This window comes from Marmota monax, unplaced genomic scaffold (genome assembly GCF_021218885.2).
Source record: "Marmota monax isolate L192 unplaced genomic scaffold, Marmota_monax_Labrador192_F-V1.1 WCK01_AAM20220418_F8-fsc00039, whole genome shotgun sequence".
Lineage (NCBI taxonomy): Eukaryota > Metazoa > Chordata > Mammalia > Rodentia > Sciuridae > Marmota > Marmota monax.
The window spans coordinates 2,641,183-2,663,006 of record NW_026693602.1 but is presented as its reverse complement, the minus strand read 5'-3'; the positions used below and the strand labels follow the sequence as shown (position 1 = coordinate 2,663,006).

The window sequence follows — 21,824 nt, the reverse complement described above, 5'->3', positions numbered from 1 at the left end:
AGCAATGGAATTTATGCATGCATTCAGTCCATGGGTATTTACTGAATGTCTAAAATGTGTCCTGTATGATTCTAGGCAGTTGAAAAAAATAAAAAATCAAGTTCTCCCTAGTCTGCCAGAAGAAGATTAATAAACTGTGTTGAGAATTTTAAGCAGGGTGATAAAATCAAGAGAGTTGGAAGATGATGGATCAGGAAAATAAGCTTCTCTGAGGATGTGTCATTTGAGCTGTGACCTAGACCATGCCAAGGAGCTAAATGAGGAGAAGCAACAAATATTTGAGAAGTGGAAAGAAAACCAATGCAGTTAATGCTGAGTGAGTTAGATTTAGTAGAAGAAGCAAGGTAAGAAGGGCTCCCCTCCTTAAGACCCAGGTCCAAGACAGTAAGAGTTGTGTGTATTCCTGGAAGATTTTAATTAGGGGAGTAAAGCAATTCCATTTACATTTATGAACAACTAACTGCTCTTGCTGTTCTCTCAGGAGGGCAAAAGAACCCAAACAGACCCTCAAGGATTCTCTAGGCTGGTCCAGACCAGAGCTCTGTGTAGCTTGGAACTGAAGGACAGTGATAGTGCTGGAGGGTGGTGGGTGGTCAAATTCAGAAAATGACCACCATGTTTTCAACACAGACCATATAGAACTTGATTGTAGATTTGATGCAAAGTTAAGAGAACAAGAACAACTGAGATGGAGTTGTAGTTTGGGTTTTAATAACAGAGAAGGAGGTATATTTTGCAGACTGTGTGTATCATGGGGAATAAAACATTTGAGGGGATAGGCATGAGAGCTGACAACTCAAGTTTTAACCAACTTAAAGTTTAAAATACCTCCTAGACAAGCAAGTGGAGTTATCTAGTGTCAGTAAAGTCCCATTAGCATTACTTTAAAGCCTTGGGTCTCAAAATTGCTTGAGTCAGAGGGTGTTGATGTTTTCACTGAGAGAAAACTGATGTCCTGAATTTGAATACATTTGACTCAGGAATACACCTTCATTGTTCAAAATGACTTCTGCCACCTTACCAGAGCCATCTGTTTGTCCTTGGCAATGTGGAGATATTGCAGGGGAAAGGGAAAGAAAGAATGCTGGAAAAGCCTTGGCTTCTCCCAACAGGTGATCAGCTTAACTTCTCTGAGATTGAGTTTCCTCCTTTGGAAAATGGGAATACTATCCTCTTTGTCAGCTTAAAAAAATCAAAACTCCAATAAGAAGCATGAGGGGAACACTATTTAGTTCAATGGAAATGCAAAGAGACTTTTAAAAACTATTGCCTTGTGTCCTGCAAGGTCTCTTCTCTTCCCCATGGTCTGGTTCCCAGGTGGCCTAGGACACATGTGCAACCATTTGCTCCACAAGAATGTGGACTGACATGTTTTAACCACATAGACAAGAGTATAAGGGGATCCTTCTCTGTCCACAGCCTCAGTGGCTTTCAATTTTACACAAAGCAAAAGCACCCAATGAATACAGCCCCAATTTCTCATGAGTTACCCATGAGTAGCAATAGATGCTGCAGAACAGTGGCCAGTGCTCTCAGCAATTAGACAACGGAAGGAAGAAGTCATTGGGTACATGCACAGAAAGATAAATAAACTAGATGTGGGGTGTTGACTATAAGTGAAAACCACAAATAAAAAAGGTAGAAAGGGGACATTGAGGAAGGGAAAAAAACCCTCACAAATAACTTGTTTAACCCATGTGGAACAATCAATTAAGCCTGCAGAGTTAAACCTGGCCAAAGACATCCCTTAATTAAATGTCCTACAATATATAACTCAGAAAGAAATGCCAGGTGAAGAATATATATCTTTTATGGCAATGCAGCACAGTTAAGTGAAACAGTCCCAGCAAGAGAAGTGGGAAGTTTGACTTCCTGAATATTTCTCATTTGTGGATTGATATCACGCATCTCAATATCCACAGAATGCCAAACTGGAATTTAGACCAGGGTCAATGAAAAAAAGGCTACAATCCAGCTGCAGAACCCATTAAATGCTGGATCTCCAGAAACCACTAGCACATGACAGACCTGTTAAAATGCTCTAATTGGTTCATTTTCTCTTCTTCCAATTAAGTCTCTAATTATTTCAGCAGTACAGGAACCATTATGCAGGTCTTAGATAACCTTTTATTGCTCTTCCTTTCTCATTCTTGCACTTTTAATAATAACTGCAAAGAACATGGCTTTTGGAGTTAAAATCGAGATCCCCCCACATCCTAGGTATATGCCATTGGGCAAAGGGCTGAAGTTATCTGTGAAACATGAATAGCGAGAAGCACCTATGGGCACACTGTAGGATCAGGGTGCAAGTGTAAAGCCTAAGAATTCCTGGCACTCAGGTGTTCCGTAAATGATAGCAATCATTATGCACAAAAATGCAGAGCCAAGACTCCTAACTCAAGGCAGTACTGACTGAGTGTGATAAGGTGATTCACCTAAGCTAATATTCATAACAATAGCAATCAATCATTTAGCATATGTCATATAGGTACTTCCTGTATATTAACTTATTTAATCCTTATGAGAAGCTTCTAAGGTAGATGACAATACTCTTCCCATGTTAGAGAGATGCTGAGACAATGGGTGATTTTTTTCTAAGGCCAAATGTCTAGATAGTAGCATCTGAATCCTAGCAAGTTACCCATACACCCACGATGTTCACTAGGAAAGCTAAATAGCCTTCAGACTCTACTTCAGCCTAAAATGCAAATCCATTTCTACCCATTGTTCTTATTTTGTTGTTGCTGCAATTTTGTTTTTGATAAGTGAAAGTTCTGAAAAATATCTCTTCAACTACCTGCTGCTGTCAAAATTGAGACAATTCAAAGACTCACTGCAAAGGCTGTTGCACATGCAAATTCCTCATCAGCAGGCAATCGTCTGGGGCACAGCAGCCTATAGTCCACACTGTCCCACTCAGAATGGCCTGAGTCTTCAAGCCCCAAGGTCAGTAAGACCCACTTCTTCATGATACCAAATATAATTAACTAGCATAAAACAATGTTTGAAACTGCTCATTTAAAATTTTAAAACAAGGTCTAAATATTCAGGCAACAATTATAAAATATTTCAAAAGGACTTCTAGAGCTTTATTTTAGAATGCATTATAAGCAATAAAAGAAAAATGCAAATGAGCATTAAATGCATCACTTTGGAAATGAGCTCTAGGGATTTTATATTTCATGTAGTTTCTACTCCTTTTGCCTGAATTTTCTCCTGAGCTCTTCTAAACCAACTGAGATCTTGTTCCTCCTTCAAGACCTGGTCCAAATGCCATTTCCTCATAGATGCTGTCTCTAATGCCATAGTAATTTTTAATCATTACTCGCTCAGCAATTCCATAGTTATTGGTTTATGTCTTTGTTTCTCTCCTATGGCAATCTGCATGGCATTATTATAATTTCCTGGAAATTCCTAGGAAGCAGGAATCGAAGGAGGTGGGTATGTCAGTCTGTTGGTTAAATGCAGGAGTTTAGAATCAGACAAAGCCCAGATCAGCTCCTGACCCTGTTGCTCCTCTTCCATAAGATCTGTGAGAAGTTAACCCTTGGGAGTCTAAGATTTTCCATCTGTCAGATGGAGATAGTATACTAGAACATGTTTGAAAGTTGACTCCTGGGTTCAACTCTTGGGCTCATTACCTATTCATGTCTAATTTTTCTTACCTCTAAAACAAGGATGTTAATAAAGCAAGAACTCAAAAATGAAATTGTGGGAATTAAAGTAATTAATCTATGTAAATTATTTAGAACACCATATGGCAGACAAGTAAGCATACAATAAATGTTAGCTATTTTTAATATTATTATCCAGTAGAATTGTGATAGGGCCTATTCATGATCCTGCTATAGTAAAGAAACAAGCTCATGGTGAATGTGAACAACGGCAGCTGATCCTGTGATCTCTTGGGACCGCACACACTCCCAGTCTTTAGAAGAGTCCCAGAAAAAAATTTTCAGTGGAATGCAATATTTTACATGGTACATAGTACAATGTAAGAATCGAAAAAAAAAAAATGATGATCCGTTTGTAATAAGGCAACACAATAAGGCAAGTGCAAAGCTTTGTCTAGTGCCGTTGCTTCTCTTGCTCTGAAGGTCATCTTGCATTGTATATAGCGAAATAATATTTTTATCACTAGATGAAATACAAAAATACATTTCTGTGCTTAGTATCCCTTTCAGCTGAGTCAGTGTACCATGTCAAAGGTGAAAAATACTAGACTAGAATCTTCCTTTCCCCCACTGGAGTTTTTTTAAAAGACAGTGTTTTATAGTCATTTATAGAACACAAATCAGCAAGAGAGAAGAAGTGTGAATACAGAAAAGAATTAGTAAGTTGGGCCTCCTAAGATATATTTTTTAAGAGAAATGTAAAATAATACCCGATTTATAGCCATTTGTAAAGTATAAATGCACCTGACATGAAGGCTAATGAAGGCCCTAGGAAGTGGTAAAAGATGGGTCTTTTAAAGAGGTGAGACAGTTCTTCTCATGCAGCTTGTAATTTTGGACACAATTCTATGCATTTGTACATATACTGAGCACTGAAAACTGATCACATGAATTCGTGATTTTTTTTCCCCTCACTGAACTTTAGAAACACAGTGACTTTTTTTTTTTTTTTTAAGCTGGGTACAGTGGTGCACACCTGTAATCCCAGCAGTTTGGGAGGCTGAGGCAAGAGGATCAGAAGTTCAAGGCCAACCATGGCAACGTAGTGAGACCCTGTCTCAAAATAAAAAATAAAAAGAGTTGGGGATGTAATCCAGTGGTAGAGCATCCCTGGGTTTAATTCTCAGTACTTCCAAGAAGTAAAAAGAAGTTAAATAAGAAATACAGTGGCCCTGTATATAAAATCCAAAATAGATACATGTCATTTAATGTATAAAACAAGGGACAAACTAAGTATTCAGAATCAGCACTTTTCTGCCAAAGCCTTAACAATCAAAGGACATAATCTCTCCTGATTCACTGTCACTGTGGTGTTTGCTATAACCTACCTAAGGACATCCTGTCATCGTACCAGGACATGATATTGTGATGAAACTTGGTCATCAGCAATGAACCTCAGGATGCTACACACAATTTGCCTGGCACAGTGTACAATGGGTTGCACATCTAGACTTTTCTGTTTTAATTGTTCACTTGCATGGAGAAAACAGAGTTTCTACAAGAATTGCACTTCATCTATATAATCATGATACATGTGATACCAAAATTAATTCTCTATAAGACACATGGAACCACTAATGTTTTTTTTTCATGTATATTACTATTTCCAGAGAAAGAGGAAGTAGATGAATCAAAAAATCTATTTAAGGAGAGCACTCTGCGTTTTCTCCTCTAGGAAGACAAGATGGTTATCCTGCTACTATAGATTGGATCTTCAATGACCTCAAAAACCTATGTGTTAAAGACTTGGTCCCTGGGCTGTGATGCTACTGACCAGTGGGGGAACCTTTTAAGACATGGGGTCTTGTAGAAGGAATTTAGGCCATTGGTGGTATGACCTTGAATAGGATATTGGGACCCTGGTCTCTTTCCTCTCTCTTTTTTCCTTTCAAGCTGCCACGGGGCAGCCACAGGCTCCCACCATGATGTGATGAACTGTCGCATCACAGGCCTGAAAGCAACAGGGCCAAGGGATCATGGACTGAAACATCTAAAACTTCAAGCCAAAATAAACTTTTCTCCTTATAATTTCATTTTCTCGGGTATTTTGTTACAACAATTAGAAACTGACTTGTACACCTATTTATAGCTAGGCATGATCAGAAGTATTTGTTGCCTGTCTTTTGGGTACATTCTGAATTTGGACTCTTCATCTTGTGCTAAGAACAATGTGCTGAAATCATTTTATCTCTAAATACTCTATTCCTCTCACAATATAGTTTGAATAAATGACTTATACTTGTAAGGGTTTCCCTGAGCTTTCATGTTCCCATATACATCATAATCAACCCTAAAACTTGTGAACATGTACAAAATGCATCTTTTATTTTACCTTGTTGTGAGCCATTTGGCTTTGATTGGGTATCAGCCATGAAGAAATAAATTAAGAACATGACTTCACAGTGTCCAATCAAGAAAACAGGATCACATCATATTCTCTCCTATATATTCAATAGAAATCACTATCTATTAACTTCAATTTATAAAATATGAAAATATTCTCTTAAGCATTCCATTGACTGGAGATAATCAATGGAGGCATCTGACAGCATTGTAAGTATAACCAAGGAAGGTAAACTTAAAACAGTTCATAGAAATTTCTTTTAATGTCTTTTAAAGATTAGTCTTCGCTACACATTTTCCTCAATGGTTTTAAGGAGGAAATATACCCAGATTTTGAGAAATGATCCCTCTTTTTGAAAGCCAACTTTGTTGAAATAAATTTTGTTAAGCCATCAACAAAATTCGTGTTCTGTTTTAATTATTTTTTTCTTTGTGAAAATAAAAAGCATATCAATACATTCAAAGAAGTAAATAGTATGGAGCAGAGTTGCAGTTGAAAAAGGATAAATTAATATGAATACAGTCACTCATCAGAAATACGGTCAACATTGCACATGAGACATTTTCATTTCCAGCACATGTGTACTTAGTGCTATCAAGACATCTCTAACCAACTAGCTTGCTCAATCTTCTACCTTAATTATCTGAATAAAGATGTAGCAGAGGAACCTCACTGAGATGCAATGGTTTTATGACCTCACATGGCCAAAAGTTATTCATAAAAAATAACTTGGGCAAAGCAACATGATACCTGGTGACATGATTAGTCAGCTGTTTCCTTAATTTAAGGAGCAAGGTCCATGAAATTCTCAATTTATTTGACTATTTTAGCAGAGAGTATCCAATGTAAAACTTTTAGATGGACAAACAGTGTTCTCATTGTATTTTTTTTCTCGAAACTTGTTCTTGTTTACTTCTGATTAACTAAATATACACATCCTTAAACAATGATCGAAATATTTTAAGAAACTATTTTTCTCTCACTATTCAATATGAAATGTATACAAGTTAATTATATAATAGGTGAAGCTGGAGAATTTGTGGGATTAAAAAAAAAAAACTCCAAGGAAAAATACTGACAGAAATCTTAAGTAAAACTTACAAGGATTTACTGTGCTATTCTTGAAAAGGTAGTTTTGGGGTTTTTTTTCTGTGTTTTTTTTTTTTTAAGTTCTTCAAGAAATGGTGTAGTTGAGGATCTCAAAGTGCTAAGAAGCATAACAGTCTAGAAAATGTGCCTTTCATAGTCAACAATACAATTGCATGAAGACTAAATAACTTTTTTAGTAAATTTATATTCACTCTTCAGGCATTTCTTGCTATTTGTAAAGGTAAAATTATCTATTCCTAAGACTTAGTGTATTTTTGAATAAATACAGGAAAAGGAAAAATGAAGTTTCTTAAAGAGGAAGAACATTATCACCAATCAATTCTGTGATTCAGAGCTATGATTCAAAACCAAAAAAGTAAGTGAGGACAGCGTTGTTACTGAACTTGACTAGGCTTTCACATAATCAGCACAATTAGGCCTTTGAACAGAAGACACTGTTTTGTTTTACTGTAAGTAGACAGGAATCTGACCTAAGTACCCTGTCTCTGGAAAGTTGGAGGCCATGTCTCTTCAATACTTTCCATTCCAACTGGTTCTGCCCACTTCTCATTCCCCTTTTCTCCAGCACACAAACAAGAAGGCTTGCTTGTACTTTGAAATACACCAAATCAATCTAACAGATCTTAACTTTCAGAAGGTGTATCAGAAAGGTAAAAAAGAAGCTCCTTCTCTAAAATATCAAAGGTGGGTACACACCAAGTAGGAAAAGGTCTACTCAGTGAGTCTTGGGGTACCTAGGCTTCCTTCTGCTGCTCAGCTTCATTTCTGAAAACAAAGTCTACGATCCCACATCATCTGAAACTCAAAAAAGTAAAAGCTTTATTGGTGTTCCCACAAAAGTTTCTAGAGTTTTTACATTTCCCCCCTGTTTCTCAATACCTGGCGGGGAGAGGGAATCTAGAATCCTTAGTCACAGCACCTTTTAGATAGATTTATAACAAAAATAAAATGTTCAAAACACAAATTATACACAATTATTATTCTCAAAAATTTATTCTTCAAAGTGAAATATTTTGAGCAAAGGATATAAACTTGAAACATAATTAATACAAATATATGTTCCTAAACTAATTAGGATTTAAACCACTAAAGGTCAGTATAGTATATGTACATATTTAAATTTGCCCCAAAACTTAAGAAAATACCTGTATTAATATGTAAAGATTTGTGTACTAAAATGTATCTGGACTATGTATTAGATATGTGCCTGTGATAGTTTTTAAAGCCTAGTTTAAAATAAAACATAAAGATATTGTTACCCTTTCAAAATATTTCAAAACCGTCTAGGAAGAAAATAAAAGAACTCTCTAAATAGTTCATACAAACTCTATTTTTAACCCTCATTAAATACCTTTCTGCATCTAGGTTTGCAGTTATATGTGGTTCAAGTCCAAAGAAATTCCCTTTTCATACTAACAGGGTGGCCTCATCCCAGTGCACATTTTCAATTTATTCTTGGACAAAGTTACAAATTTCAACAAGTGACAGAACTTGAAAATGGCTTAAGGAAATCCAAACTTGGATTTAAAGTTAAATTTTCAAGTGCCAAAGATCTGTCCTCAAAATCCATATTTAAGAATAAGTGAATCAATAAGTGAATATTTTTGAGTAAGGCAGAAAGGGAGCAAGATTTCTGTAAATGGCATAAAGAAACACAAAGGGAAACTTCATGGAGTCTTTTTCTAGCCCAAAGAATGAAAAATTTAGACAAGCAGATTTCAAGCAACAAAAAGCAGTCACTAAACTGGAATGAATGTTGGCAAGGGATCTGTGGTCAGCGTACCTGTTTAACAGGTAAAACTCTACCTTCGCTGAACTCTGTACCCTTGGGCAGCAAAGTACCCTGCACAGCAGCATCCAGGAATTTTTATTTAAAAATTAGAGATATTTACACCTACTTTATGGAATACATTTTTAATAGACCAAAGTTCTTGAAAGTTTGCAAAGTATGATATAAGTAATGTATATATAACTTGCAAACTACTATACAAATTTGAATTATACTTATTGGTATAAATAAAATGAAATTCCTTACCAAGGATGAATTCCAACTGTGGTTCATTTGGAATCTTCTGAATACCTATAAATAATAGGTATAAATTCAGATTTAAAAAGTCAACTCATTGTCAATAATATGACAGTAGATATTACTGTATTTCGCTCTGACCAGAATATACAAATACATTGTATGACAGAATGTATTCACATGTGGCTAATCAGGCTCACTCATTTTAAGTTCTCAGAAGAAGGCATATTATTTGTAGCCGAACTAGATGTGACTGGAGATGGCCATTTCTTTTGGAAGCATGTAGACAGAAGAAAAACTTTTAAAAGGAACCACCTTACCAAAGGAAATCATTAGCTAAAGGAAGTCTCCAAAGAGGGTTATGGCGGGCATCATCGTGATGCTGGTGGTTCTGCTAATTTATTGAGAGCTTAAACCAACATTCTAATGAACGTGCCCATTCCTCTTGTTAGCAATGTTTAAAAAAAATGTGACATGGTTAAATGACTTATGATGAAATAGGAGGGAAGATGATTCTGAAGAACAAAGGCATGGAAATGCACACATCTAGAAATGGTAGGAAAGTGGGATGGTCAGGGTGCAGTAGTGGTAATGTAGGAAGGAGGTGGATCCCAGACGGACACACAGAAGGTGAGGACTGGCTGGATGAATGGGATGCTGTCCATTACAACTCATGAGTGGCTCAAGAAGCCCACGTAAAACATATTGAAAAGGCAACCACTCGGCAATAAATTTAAGAATATGATAAAAATAACTCTCCTTGTTTATTTTTGTTGGTGCACTCAGGAGACACTGTTCAAATAAACTGTCACTGATATATTTCTAAAGCCGCATCTTTTCATAAAAAATAATATTTTTATTCACAGAGTTAAACTTTTTTTTGCATGGTAACCACTTATTTTTTTTCTCCTGCTGACATTTAACAATGCTGTGGTTAATAATTTTAGACTTTTCATGAGAGGTTAGAGGGACAATCATTAGGTAGGTCTTTGTGAAATTCGAATAGACTGGATTTTGGAAAAGGTTATGAATAATTAACTCCACTGGAGGCTTTGACAATCAAACTTCTTGAAAATGCATCCAACTAATACCATTTTCTAAAGATAATTTTATAATATAAAATAAAAGAGAAGGTTAGGAATATATTTGTCAGTGTTCAACAACTGGGCAACAAGAAACTTCTGGAAAAAAAAAGATGTAATTCATACTAAATTATATAATGCAAACCCCAGAATTTTAAGCATGAGACGAAACATACAATTCTTCCAATGCTTTTAATTATTTGAATAGCACACACACACAAAAGAAACAATTCTAATGTTCAAATGAAAAATTTGGCCAAATCTCTGAGCTTGCTCTAGTGAGATGAATTAGTGCTCTCTGGTTGAGCAGCAACAGTCTACCCTGTTAACAGTGTAAAATAGTGTAACAATTTTTCACTAAGACTTTCAACTAAAATGCCTTTTTGTCTTAAAGAGAAAATATCTATGCTCCAAACAATATAATTCTGCATAAGAATGTACAAATACCAAATACAAGATGTTCTTAACTAGTCTACTATATAAAAGATATCTTTAAAAAGTATTAACTAGTGCTAATACAAAATAAATTACTGTGATTTATCATTTTATATTTAACCATTTCATGGACTATTATCTCTCTCTCCCAGAATAAAAGACACGAAGCATACTGTACACTCACATACAACATAAATAGTGCAAAAGAAAAAGTTGTGCAATCTCATGCCACTTGCTTGAACTCCCATTTCTGTGAGTGCACAGGTTGTGTTTAGTTGACCCAGCCTGCTTCTTCAGAGACTTACTCTGAAGGGGAAGGGCACAAAAATACTTACTTGTGAACTGAGTGCCCCCAGTTTCATTTGCCTGGGCTGTAGGAAGAAAATGCTGGCCTTCTTCCGATGCTCCTTCTTCTTTGATTTCCATGATCGTCCTTCACAAGTGTTTAATTTGCCAAGTGGTCTGCTCCAATGACCAGCCAGTGATTTCTGGTAGATCTATCTTCACACTCAGGGTTTGATGTCTCACTGAAATTCTGCACGTAGGAAACATCAAGAGTGAAAAATCTCATTTACTTTGGATTTCAACAGAAAGTGAAGAATTAAAGTAAAGCAGAGCACAACTATGTATACATAAACTTCCTTCCTCCCCATCTCACCCAGTTCATGAAATCAACACACCATAAGTTCTAGGTTAAATAGAAGTTTTCCAGGCAAAGGTTAGATGGTCACGTGAGTGACTTCTAAATTCTGAAAGGTGTGTTCTTTCTCTTCAGGTTAATTCTAAAGGAGAGTAGACAGATTCAGGGGCAGCTAAGGTAATATGTGCCTAATTTAGCAGCAAAGGCAGGCAGCTTCATTTCAAGGTATTAGCTTGCTTTGCCAAGGTGAGGACTACTATCATTTCTTCCATTAGAATTGCCCTTTCTGCTCATCTTTCCATTTGCCCATCTTAGAACATAATTCATGATCACAAAAAGGTAATTTGGCTTGACGTGCATCTTCTGAGATGGGCCAACTGTTTGTATAGTGGAGTTTCCAACCTTATTATTGTCCACAAACTTTCTTGCTGTTATGCCTGATAAAGGTTTAATTGTTTAATGATTGAGATATATGGTGAAAAGAATGAATAATAATTGTAAAAAGCTAAAACTCAAGCAGAAATGAAAGTAATAGCAAAGTGATGAAAATTAGCATGGGGAAAAAAGTCTCTCCAAAAATTTAATACCCTGTTACTCAGTCAGTCTCAAATAGTTACAAATTCATTTTGATACTTAGCATGATATACATGACCAAGAATGAATTGAAAAAAAATCAATGTTGTTTTAAATCAAGTTACCAGCTGAATTAAAATGTGTGAAAAATCTTTAAGTGTCTACCCAGCACTATTTAATGAGATAGCGGCAATTGAGTGGTTTGGAATACTGATGTGGACTTCAAACTTTACAAATCAACAGCTTCAATTTCTGTTGTTCTTAACAAAGCAGTTTCATTTATAATTCAGTGCTAGTTCTAAAAATCATATAGAAAAAAATTAAATCCAAAAAGCATCTTGAATCCTTAGAAAATATTATAATAAAGATGTAGATAAACACATATTGGTTTCTAATTATATAAGAAAACACTTTCTGGTGCAAAGGGCTATTGCACCATTAATTAGACCAAATCCTTTAATTTCAAAATAATGTTCTGAATAAAGATAATGCTTCCTAACTTCTTTTACAGCTATGAAATTTTTAAGTTTTTTCTAATAAGGAAAGACACATATTCATTGCAGTCCCAAGGGCCTGTGACAAATTCTAGTAGTGGGATATACCCACAGATGACTGCAGTTATCTGTCAGTTGAATATAAGGACCTTGCTAACTTCATTATGTTCTTTTACCAAAGACCCAAACCTTAATCCTGATAAATCATCTTAGAAATGTGAAAGGAGATTACATGAGGTAGTAGGAAGGAATCCTTGAAAATAATAGCTCAGTATTATAGGGGAAATTAATAAAATAAATGTCCACTCTCTGTGTCATTGTGCCCACTTGTATAATTTGGGGGTGAGGGAAGAGGACCGATGTCTGCAATGACTCCTAGCCATGACCCCATTGTAGGCATATCAACCATTTAAAACAAGTTGACTAGGAAAATACAATTGTAAATTTAGAGAAAACTGAGCCAAATGCACCACACAAGGATTATGTGATCACTTGAGAGATTCTATTCATTTTCATTCGTCTTTTGTTGCAGTGAGGCCTAATTGAAGATTTAAAGAGCATATTTCAGAAGGAATCACTGACCAAGCTCCAGGAAAGAGAAGCATTTGTAGCTGATAAAGGGCACATTTACCTATGGTTATGGTTTGGTACAATAGTTCCTTTTCTTTGTCTATTTGGAAATTTTCTGGTTTGGCTATCATGCACAAGAACAGACTGTGGTTTTTGCATGCCACGAAAATCATTAAAAGACAACCTTTAAGCATAGCAAGTGCTCAGGCCAGTTCTCATATCTTTTGTCCTACTTAGAAGAGCAACAGACCAAATGGTCATAATATTCAGAAAATATTCTTGGTTTTCTCCTACTGCTCCACCACAGAGTGGAAAGGATCAAGAGCTATTCAGTAATGTGTAATTGAACAGTATTTCGCACTGACTGCTGTAATATCAGGCATTTTTAATGGTTTGTTCATCTCACACTGCAAAGAAGAATCTGACATGCACATAGAAACATATGAGAAGATTATGATTAATTAGGAAGAGAAGACTAGTAACACCTATGAAAATATTAAGACTATTTGATGAAGGACAAAATGTGACATATTCAATATTAGAATCCTGCAGTGTGATGTGAGCCACTTACTGGTGATAGGAAATAAAACAGCATCTTGATATCCTGGCTCTGGTGGTGAACGGAGGGTACGGGAGATGGTATTAAGGAGCATGCCCTTAGCTGTCATGCTTTACTAAACAGCACACTTCTACCACAGTGTCCTAGAATATAGTCACCATTGAATTTGAGAATTTTTTTTAAAAGAAAACAGAGATGAATGAAGTAAGATCAAGGGATTTTAATATAAAGTCTAGAAGATGAAAGAAGAGAAAATAAGAATCAGGTCTCTTAGTGATTACATGTAACAAGTTATGATCAGACAAACATTTTGCAGATATTAAATAATACAACTTAATTAAAGTAGTCTTACATCGATCTGTAGAGCCATGATAATTGTCATTCCAGGACAGGAAAGCACAAGACAATTAGAAACAGGATGAATTAAATTCAGAGAAACAGGATGTATTAAATCCTTTTTCCCGTTTGGCCAAATTCTAGGATATTTACATATATTTTAGAATATATGTAGATAGTAGACTGAAGGTAATCCTAACATTGGTGAAGGTAGAATCAGAGACAGAGGAATAGAGGTGAGTAAGAAGAGGACTCCAGGGTGGGAGAGCTGCACTCCTCTCAGGGACTTGAAGGCCTGAAAGTGTGGAGAAGCTTTTTGGTAGATGGCAGGGGCATGTCTGGGATAAGCCACCTTACAGGTGGCCTCTCTGTCAACACAGGGCTTTATCACTCCAGCCAGATGGGAGAACAGTGACAGAGCCAGGATCACTCATCATAGTAAAATCCTTCTTCATAGCAAAAGAAAAACATTAAAAGAGAGAAAAAACACTTCCTACAGAATGGGAGAAAATATTTGCCAGCCACTCTTCTGACAGAGGGTTAAAATCCAGAACAAAGAAAGAACTCAGCAACTCAACACTAAAGAAAAAACAAGCAAACAAAACAAATGAACAAACAAAAAACCCAATCAATAAATGAATAAATGAATTGAATACACACTCTCAAAAGAATTAGTACAAATACCAACAATTATATGACAAAAGTGTTCAACACCTTTAGACATCAGACTCTGTTTGAGTTGGGACTAGAAATCAAAGGACCGACTCAACTTCCTGGTCTTACTTGTTCTCTCTTGGATTTTGTGAAATACCTTCCTAGAATTGAATCTGAAGTCTTTGCGAGTCTCCCACTTCAATTTTTTTTTTCTTGTGGTGATTGTTTCTGAAATTAAATGGGAATTGCCTTCAGAGAAAATCTATAGAGATAAGAAGAGATCAGTCAGTAGAGGAGACTGCCAACCAGATCGGAGAGACTAAGCTTACTTAGAAGAGTAGAAAGAAAGCAGGTTCAATACACTTTAAGCAGGAGAGTGACATGGACATGCTTGAATTTTAGAAAGTTTTCCAGGTATCAAGGTAAGTAATACCCTGCAAGGTGGTAATGACATGGAAAACAACCTCACTTGGAGGGTATATTCTAGGAAAATAAAATAATAATGGATGTCTAAACCAAGATTAAAGTAGATGATTAGAAAAGAGAACCATGATTCCAAACAAAGTTATTACATAGAATTTACTGGCCTTCATGATAAATTCTTGGTGACACTCAGAAGCATTATAGAACACTAAACCATCCCAAAATGAAGGAGGAAGAATTTTAGTCAAATATGATGAATTCAGTTTTAACCATGTTGTCTTGAGGTAACTTCAAATTGTCAGAAAGCAGTTGAATATGCATGGATTTTGATTCTTGGGAGAGAAATTAAGGCCAGAAAAGTGTATTTGGAAATCATTGGCTTATAGTTAACTCAAAAGAATGTATAAAGTTCCTGAAAGAAAATGCATGAACTGAGAAGAGAGAGTTAAGGAATCCACCTTAAGGCACAAAAAATACTTTAGGAGATAAGAAGGGTCCTTGAAAAAATCATGGACAGTCAACAAAGGGAAGCAGCAGTAAGAGTAACCTGTTGGGAGTCGAACCCGGCTCCAAAGATGGCGCTGACCGCGCTTCCGGTACTAACTTCCCCAAGCCCCGAGACAGCGGCGGGAAGAGCCGCCCAATGGTGAGCCCTGCTGACCCTCATGATCCTTACCCACCAATCAGAAAGCGCCCTGTGCCAATATCCTGCTCTGTTGAACCGCCCCCCCCCCATAAAAGTGCAAAGCTGTTCCTCAATAAACGGGTACTTCTCTGACGAGGAGCCTTGTCTGGTCGTTCTTTCATAACCAATGGAATAATGTCCCTGGACCTGATGGGTATTTCTCAAGTAGATAAGATCATGGGTTTCAGAGATGGCTTTATTTAACTATTCATTTATTTATTTCCTTATTTTTAAGGATAGGGAGATGTGAGCAGACCTAAATGCTGAAGGGATATAGCCAGAAAAACAGAGCAACTGAGGATTGAGGAGGAAGGGGGATGATTGATTGGACAAGGAAAAATCTAGAGTCCACTGGAACGAGAGGGACGGCGGTGAGATGAAAATGAAGCATGAGCCGACAGGTGAGGGCCCAAGCTCGAGATGTCTCCTCAATTGCCTCATTTTTTTAATTTTTTCATTTCAAGAAAGGCATATTTATAAATTAAGTTTAAGGGAAAATTTCTCAACCCAACTTCAAAAGCACAGACCATAAAGGAAAATATTAATATCTGACGACATTAAAATAAAAATGTCCTGTGAGCAGACGCTACCTTAAAAATGAGAAAAGAAACTACACACTGGCAAAGTAGATGGTTCTCGCTGATCTTTAGAATAAAGAAAGATGTAAATAATATCACTCCCACCCCAACCATAGTAAAAAGCTGAATTATATATAAAATCACAACTGGTTCTTAACTAATAAAAGAAATAAGGGTCTCAGGGCCACTAACAATGCTGAATATAAGAAACGACAGATACTTCTATAGAATAGCTAATGGGAAGAAGAGATGTCAGGCCCTAAATAGGCTGGTAAAAAGAAATCAGCCAAAGGATTCAATGAATTACTGAAGGTGGACACTGGCTAGCGAGGAGTAGAGAGGTCCTGAGAGCCACAACCCCAGGGTCCTCTTTACTCTCTAACCGACTCTTCTTCCTGGACCTCACCCATGGACTTAGGAGAAAGACCAGGAGCAGAGTGGGGGTCTGGTGGAAACACCCCTCCATGACACATGCCTGTGGCCGGAAAAGCAGAAAGCACCACTTGGATCCTCCTCTTACAGGACAAAAGTAACAAACCCTGTTGCCACAGGGCATAGGTGAAGACTCACCACACAGAGGAGATGAAAGCAAGGGAGGAATGGGAAATATCCTGAGGCCAGATCATTAAAGACACTCTGATCTTCTATTGCTATGACCCAAGATCAAGGAGCTTGCCCAAGAACCCAGGTGAAAGAGGACTAACTCTGGCTCTTACCTCCAGGCCAGCAAACACCACAACCCAGGCCATAGTAGACTGCCTACCACTGAAAGAGGAACTACCATAAACAGTGGCCCACCCTCTCTGTGGTTAGCAACCCCCAGGCAAAGCCTAAAGTTGAGAGTGGAGATCAAAGCCCCACCACTCAGCGCCATCCTCAGCATGAGTTACGGCTGGAAGGATGCGTAGCCAGTGAGACACACAAGTTGGCCCTGGCAACAAAACCCAAACTCAGCTAAATTACTGAGTAGATTGAGTCAAATTCCCTGACATACAAATTAAAGGTCTACCAGAAAAAGCAAAATGCCCACTTCCGGGCATAAGTAATCTTTACCTCAGATTCAGGAGGAGAGGAGAAAAAAAATATTATTGAGAGAAAAATGCAGATAAGCAATAAAGAGAGCCATATTTGGATATTACCCAGTACTGAAAAGTCAGGAGGAGAATCAGAAAAAGAACAGGCTGAAGACTCAGTGGAATGGGAAGCCAAACTGCATCACCAGATGGGAAAGCTGAGCAGAAATATGGAAAATGCAAAATGAACAAAATGGAAATACTAGAAATCTAAATCAGGGTAATATAATTGAAGAACACCTTTAACAGGCTTCTTCATAGATTCAAAACAGTCAAGGAAACAGTCAATTTGAAGGTAGGTCAATAGAAATCAAGCAAACTGAAACAAAAAGGGTAAAGAGTGACAAAGCAAAAGTACATCCAAAAGCTCTGTGACAATAATGAACAGCCTAATATATATAAATATTTAAACGATAATGGCTGAGGATTTTCCAAGGGTTGAAAGATATCCAAACACAGGTCCAAGGATGTCAGAAAACCGAGAAGAGTGATTGTACACGCCCCCACCCTCACCAATGAGCCAATGAGCAGCATATACTCAAACCACTGAAAACCAAAGGTAAAAATATAAGTATAAAGAAAAATGGCAAATTACATAGACTATCAAAGTAAGAAACATAATGGCCATCTTGTTGAACCACGTAATCCAGAGGACACTGGAGTGGCATCTTTAAAGTTCTAAGGAAGAAAACCTGTCAACTCAGAATTCTATACAAAGCAAACATAATTTGTTGAAAAAAAAAAAAAAAAACTAAGGAGTAATGAAGGCTTTTATCCAGAAATAATGAACGACAAATTCATTATCAGCACTTCAAGAAATGTTATAGGAAGTTCTTCAAGTGTGACACTTGGATTTAGAAAAGAAATGAACAGCTCTGCAGATGGTAAAAAGGAAAGTAAAAGTTAATTTCATCTGTTCTTGCTTTTAGTGATGATTCAAAATAACTGCCTAGGGCAGAGGCTGGCAAACATTGTCTGTTAAGGGCCTGGTAGCAAATATTTTGTGCTTTGTGGGCTACCTAAGCTGTCACACCATTTCAACTCAGGTTAAGGCAGCCACTGGTGATACCTAACCAACAAGCGTGGCCTTGTTACCATAAACTGGTTACAAAGCTCACCAGCATTTTGGATTTGACCTGTGGGCCGCAGTTGGCCAACCACTAGCTAGCACAAAAGTAGTAGCAAAATATTGGGTGCTTATGACATACAAATGAAAATAGATAATGCAAATAGCAAAAGGCATGGGAGGAAGAAACAATGAGTATATTATATAGTCTTGTACTACAAATATAGTGTACAATTATGCCACTAATGTATTTAAACTGTGACTAATTTACAATATATGTGGTAACCTAGGTTAGCCACAATTGACCTCAAAAATATAATAAGCTAATAATGCAGAGAGAATGGAATAAAGAAATCTACAATTCATCTACAAGCAAGGAAAAAGAACAAGAATGGATAGAATAACTAGAAATCAACTACCAGAATATTTTTAATCCAACTATATCAAAAATTATATTAAATACAGTCTTCACACACATGCATGCACATAAACACACATACCCCAATTAGAAAGTGGAGATTATCAGCTTGGATAAAAACAGTATGATTTGCTATGTGCTCTGCATTGTATGTCAATATGATAACACAGATGGGATAGAAACAAAGGGATGGAAGAATATATACAACGCAAAGGGCAGTCAGAAGAAAGCTGGAGTGGCTACAGTAGTGCCAGATTTTGATTATTGATTTCCCATCAAGAAATATTAGCAGGGGCATGATAATTACAAAATGGTTAATTCACCCGAAAGATATAATAAACCTAAATGTGTAAGAATCTAACAACAGAGCATCATAATACACAAAACAAAAACTGACAGGATTGATAGAAGACGTCAACCAATCCAGTTATACCTGGGGCCACCAACATTCCTTTCCTAGCAACTGACAGAACGAATATATGAATATATAAACTCTAAGTGCTAAGTGAGGGCCAGGCACAGTGGCGCATGCCTGTAATCCCAGTGGCTCTGGACGCTGAGGTAGGAGGATTGTGAGTTCAAAGCCAGCCTCAGCAAAAGCTAGGTGCTAAACAACTCAGTGAGACCCTGTCTCTAAATAAAATAAAATACAAAATAGGGCTGGGGATGTAGTACAGTGGTTCGGTGCTCCTGAGTTCAATCCCTTGTACAGAAAAAAAAAAAAAAGTGAGGACACAGAAGAGTCACACAATCCTCATTTATAAAATAATCTACCTAAAACGGAATGCACATTTTTTTTCAGAGTGCACATGGAATATTCACTATGAAACATTAAATTCTGGGTCACAGAGCAAACCTTAACAAAATTAAAATAAATAAAATTGTAGCAAGTACATTTTCTTTAATAATGCACCATGGGGTTCTTTTTTGAAATTGTCTATTCTGGTTTTTTAAAACATCCTGCATCTGGATGTCCACCTCATTATCAAGGTTTGAAAAATTTTTGTTTATTACTTCCCCGAAGAGTCTAACCATTCCATTTTTTAAAAGTGCACAGAGAACAGGGTTTGGTGGCGTACACCTGGAATTCTGATGGCTCAGGAGGCTAACAAAGGAGGATCACAAGCTTGAGACCAGCCTCAGCAACTTAGCAAGCCCCTAAGCAACTTAGTGAAACCCTGTCTCTGAAAAAAAAATGAGGGGAAATGTGGTTCAGTGGTTAAGTGCCCCTGGATTAATTCCTGGTACACAGAGAGAATGCAGAAGAGATAAAGCAAGTGATGGTTATAAGAAAGGAGGAGATTAAAACAGGAAAAACAAAGTAGAGTGAAAGTTCAAAAAAAGAGAATTTGGTGGTTAGCAGGAGAAACAAACAAATAGAAAAAGAGAAACAAATGAAAACAAAACAAAATCCAAATAAACAAACCCCAAACCCTAACCCTCAAAAGATGAAGCGAGTACAAATAACTACATATGATAAAAACAAGGAAGAAAAAAAAAGAAACATGTATATGTTCATAGTTGATGAACCAATAAGCATGGTAAGAACATCAAATAACCAAATAAATAAAAGATAAATAAAAGGAAAATATATTCTTTAATAAAAAATGAAGAAATCATCTCCACTAAAGGGGTCATAAATGACAGAAATGGACAGTCCTGGCCCATGCTCAACTATTCTCCTTTTTGTTTCTTCTTGGGCTATGTACTGGCAGGCCTGGGGCTGGGGGTGTTGATCACCAAGCTGCCAGCCCCAGTGGCCTAAGACTGAAGCTGATTGAAACAGCTCTCAGCTTCCCTTCTCACCAGTAGGAGGTAGGATGGAGTAGGAAGTACTATCAGTTGCAGTTTTGTCCATACAGACCAGACTAAAACACTTCCAGGGTGGGGCCACTGCAGAGCTGTATGGGGGGAGACCCAAATTCTGGGATTTAGGTCTAATCTGGCCTCAAATAACTCAGGAATCAAAAAGGGTCTAATCTCCCTATGGGACAGCAGTTGCTGATCTGTGTGGCAAGAGTCTGGATCTCAAGAGCCTTCTAAGAATTCCACTTGTGGGGCAGTGGAGCCAATCCTGTTCCCAGGAAGAGTCTTCCCAGTATTAGTCCCTGAGTATCTTCATACTCACTTATTCAGATTCCTTACCTGATTCAGCTGTATGTGAGTCATCAGACTCAAAGGAGAAGCAAGTTGGGACCTCCTTTAGTTATCCAGCTGCAATCCTCCTGGTACAATGCCTGTTTCTTTCATGTTCTGCTAGATACACCCTAGACCACATGGTAGACACTTGCCAGGACAGCATGGCCACCTAAAGAAGGGTCCACATCAGCTCTCCAAGGGCTCAGAGAAACAGAGCACTTTTCTTTTATATATATATATATATATATATATATATATATATATATATATATTTATTTATTTATTTATTTATTTTTTAGTTTTCGGCAGACACAAGATCTTTGTTTGTATGTGGTGCTGAGGATGGAACCCGGCCGCACACATGCCAGGCGAGCGCACTACCGCTTGAGCCACATCCCCAGCCCCTAAACAGAGCACTTTTCAAGCACCACTTCACAGTGCAGCCTCTAATTTCAGGCTGCTTTTCTGAACTCGGGTTGTTCTATACTAAATCTGTCTGTCCACTGTATTCTGAGTCTCTAACATGCTCTGTCCAATATCAAATATTATGAAAAGCCTCTTTCACCCACCTCTCTGAGAAGCAGTACTCCTATAGCTTGAACCTTGAGTCACAGAGTGTCTAAGATTCAGGCTTCTTCTAATCTGCCATCTTGAATTCTCCTCAACAAATAATATTTTCTTACCATCATGGAATTAAACTAGAAATTACTCACTAAAAGATGTCTACAAAGTTCCCAAATATTTGGAAATTAAATAATGTATTTCCAAAGAACTCATGAATCAAAAAGGAAGTCACATGGAAACTTCACATATATCTGATCAAAATAAAATCATTTTAGTACATATCAAAATATTCATGGAGGAAAATCCATAGTATTATATGCATATAATAGAAAAAAATTCTTGATATAATGATCTAAGCTTATACTTCATAAGCAAAAAATG

The 21,824-nt window shown here is 37.0% G+C and overlaps 1 protein-coding gene across 5 annotated transcripts in view; it reads right to left on the bottom strand.

Annotated features, from left to right (window-relative positions):
* The window catches only part of Inpp4b (inositol polyphosphate-4-phosphatase type II B), a 799,925-nt gene that overhangs the window by 373,653 nt on the left and 404,448 nt on the right, over positions 1-21,824 (bottom strand). For all 5 annotated transcript variants that reach the window (XM_046459556.2, XM_046459553.2, XM_046459554.2 and 2 more), the window contains exons 5-6: positions 11,007-11,206; positions 9,164-9,208 (exon numbers count right to left, since the gene is read on the bottom strand). In XM_046459556.2, coding sequence (XP_046315512.1) covers positions 9,164-9,208; positions 11,007-11,097 — 136 coding nt within the window. In that variant the 5' untranslated portion in view covers positions 11,098-11,206. The remainder of the gene's footprint in view (positions 1-9,163; positions 9,209-11,006; positions 11,207-21,824) is intronic.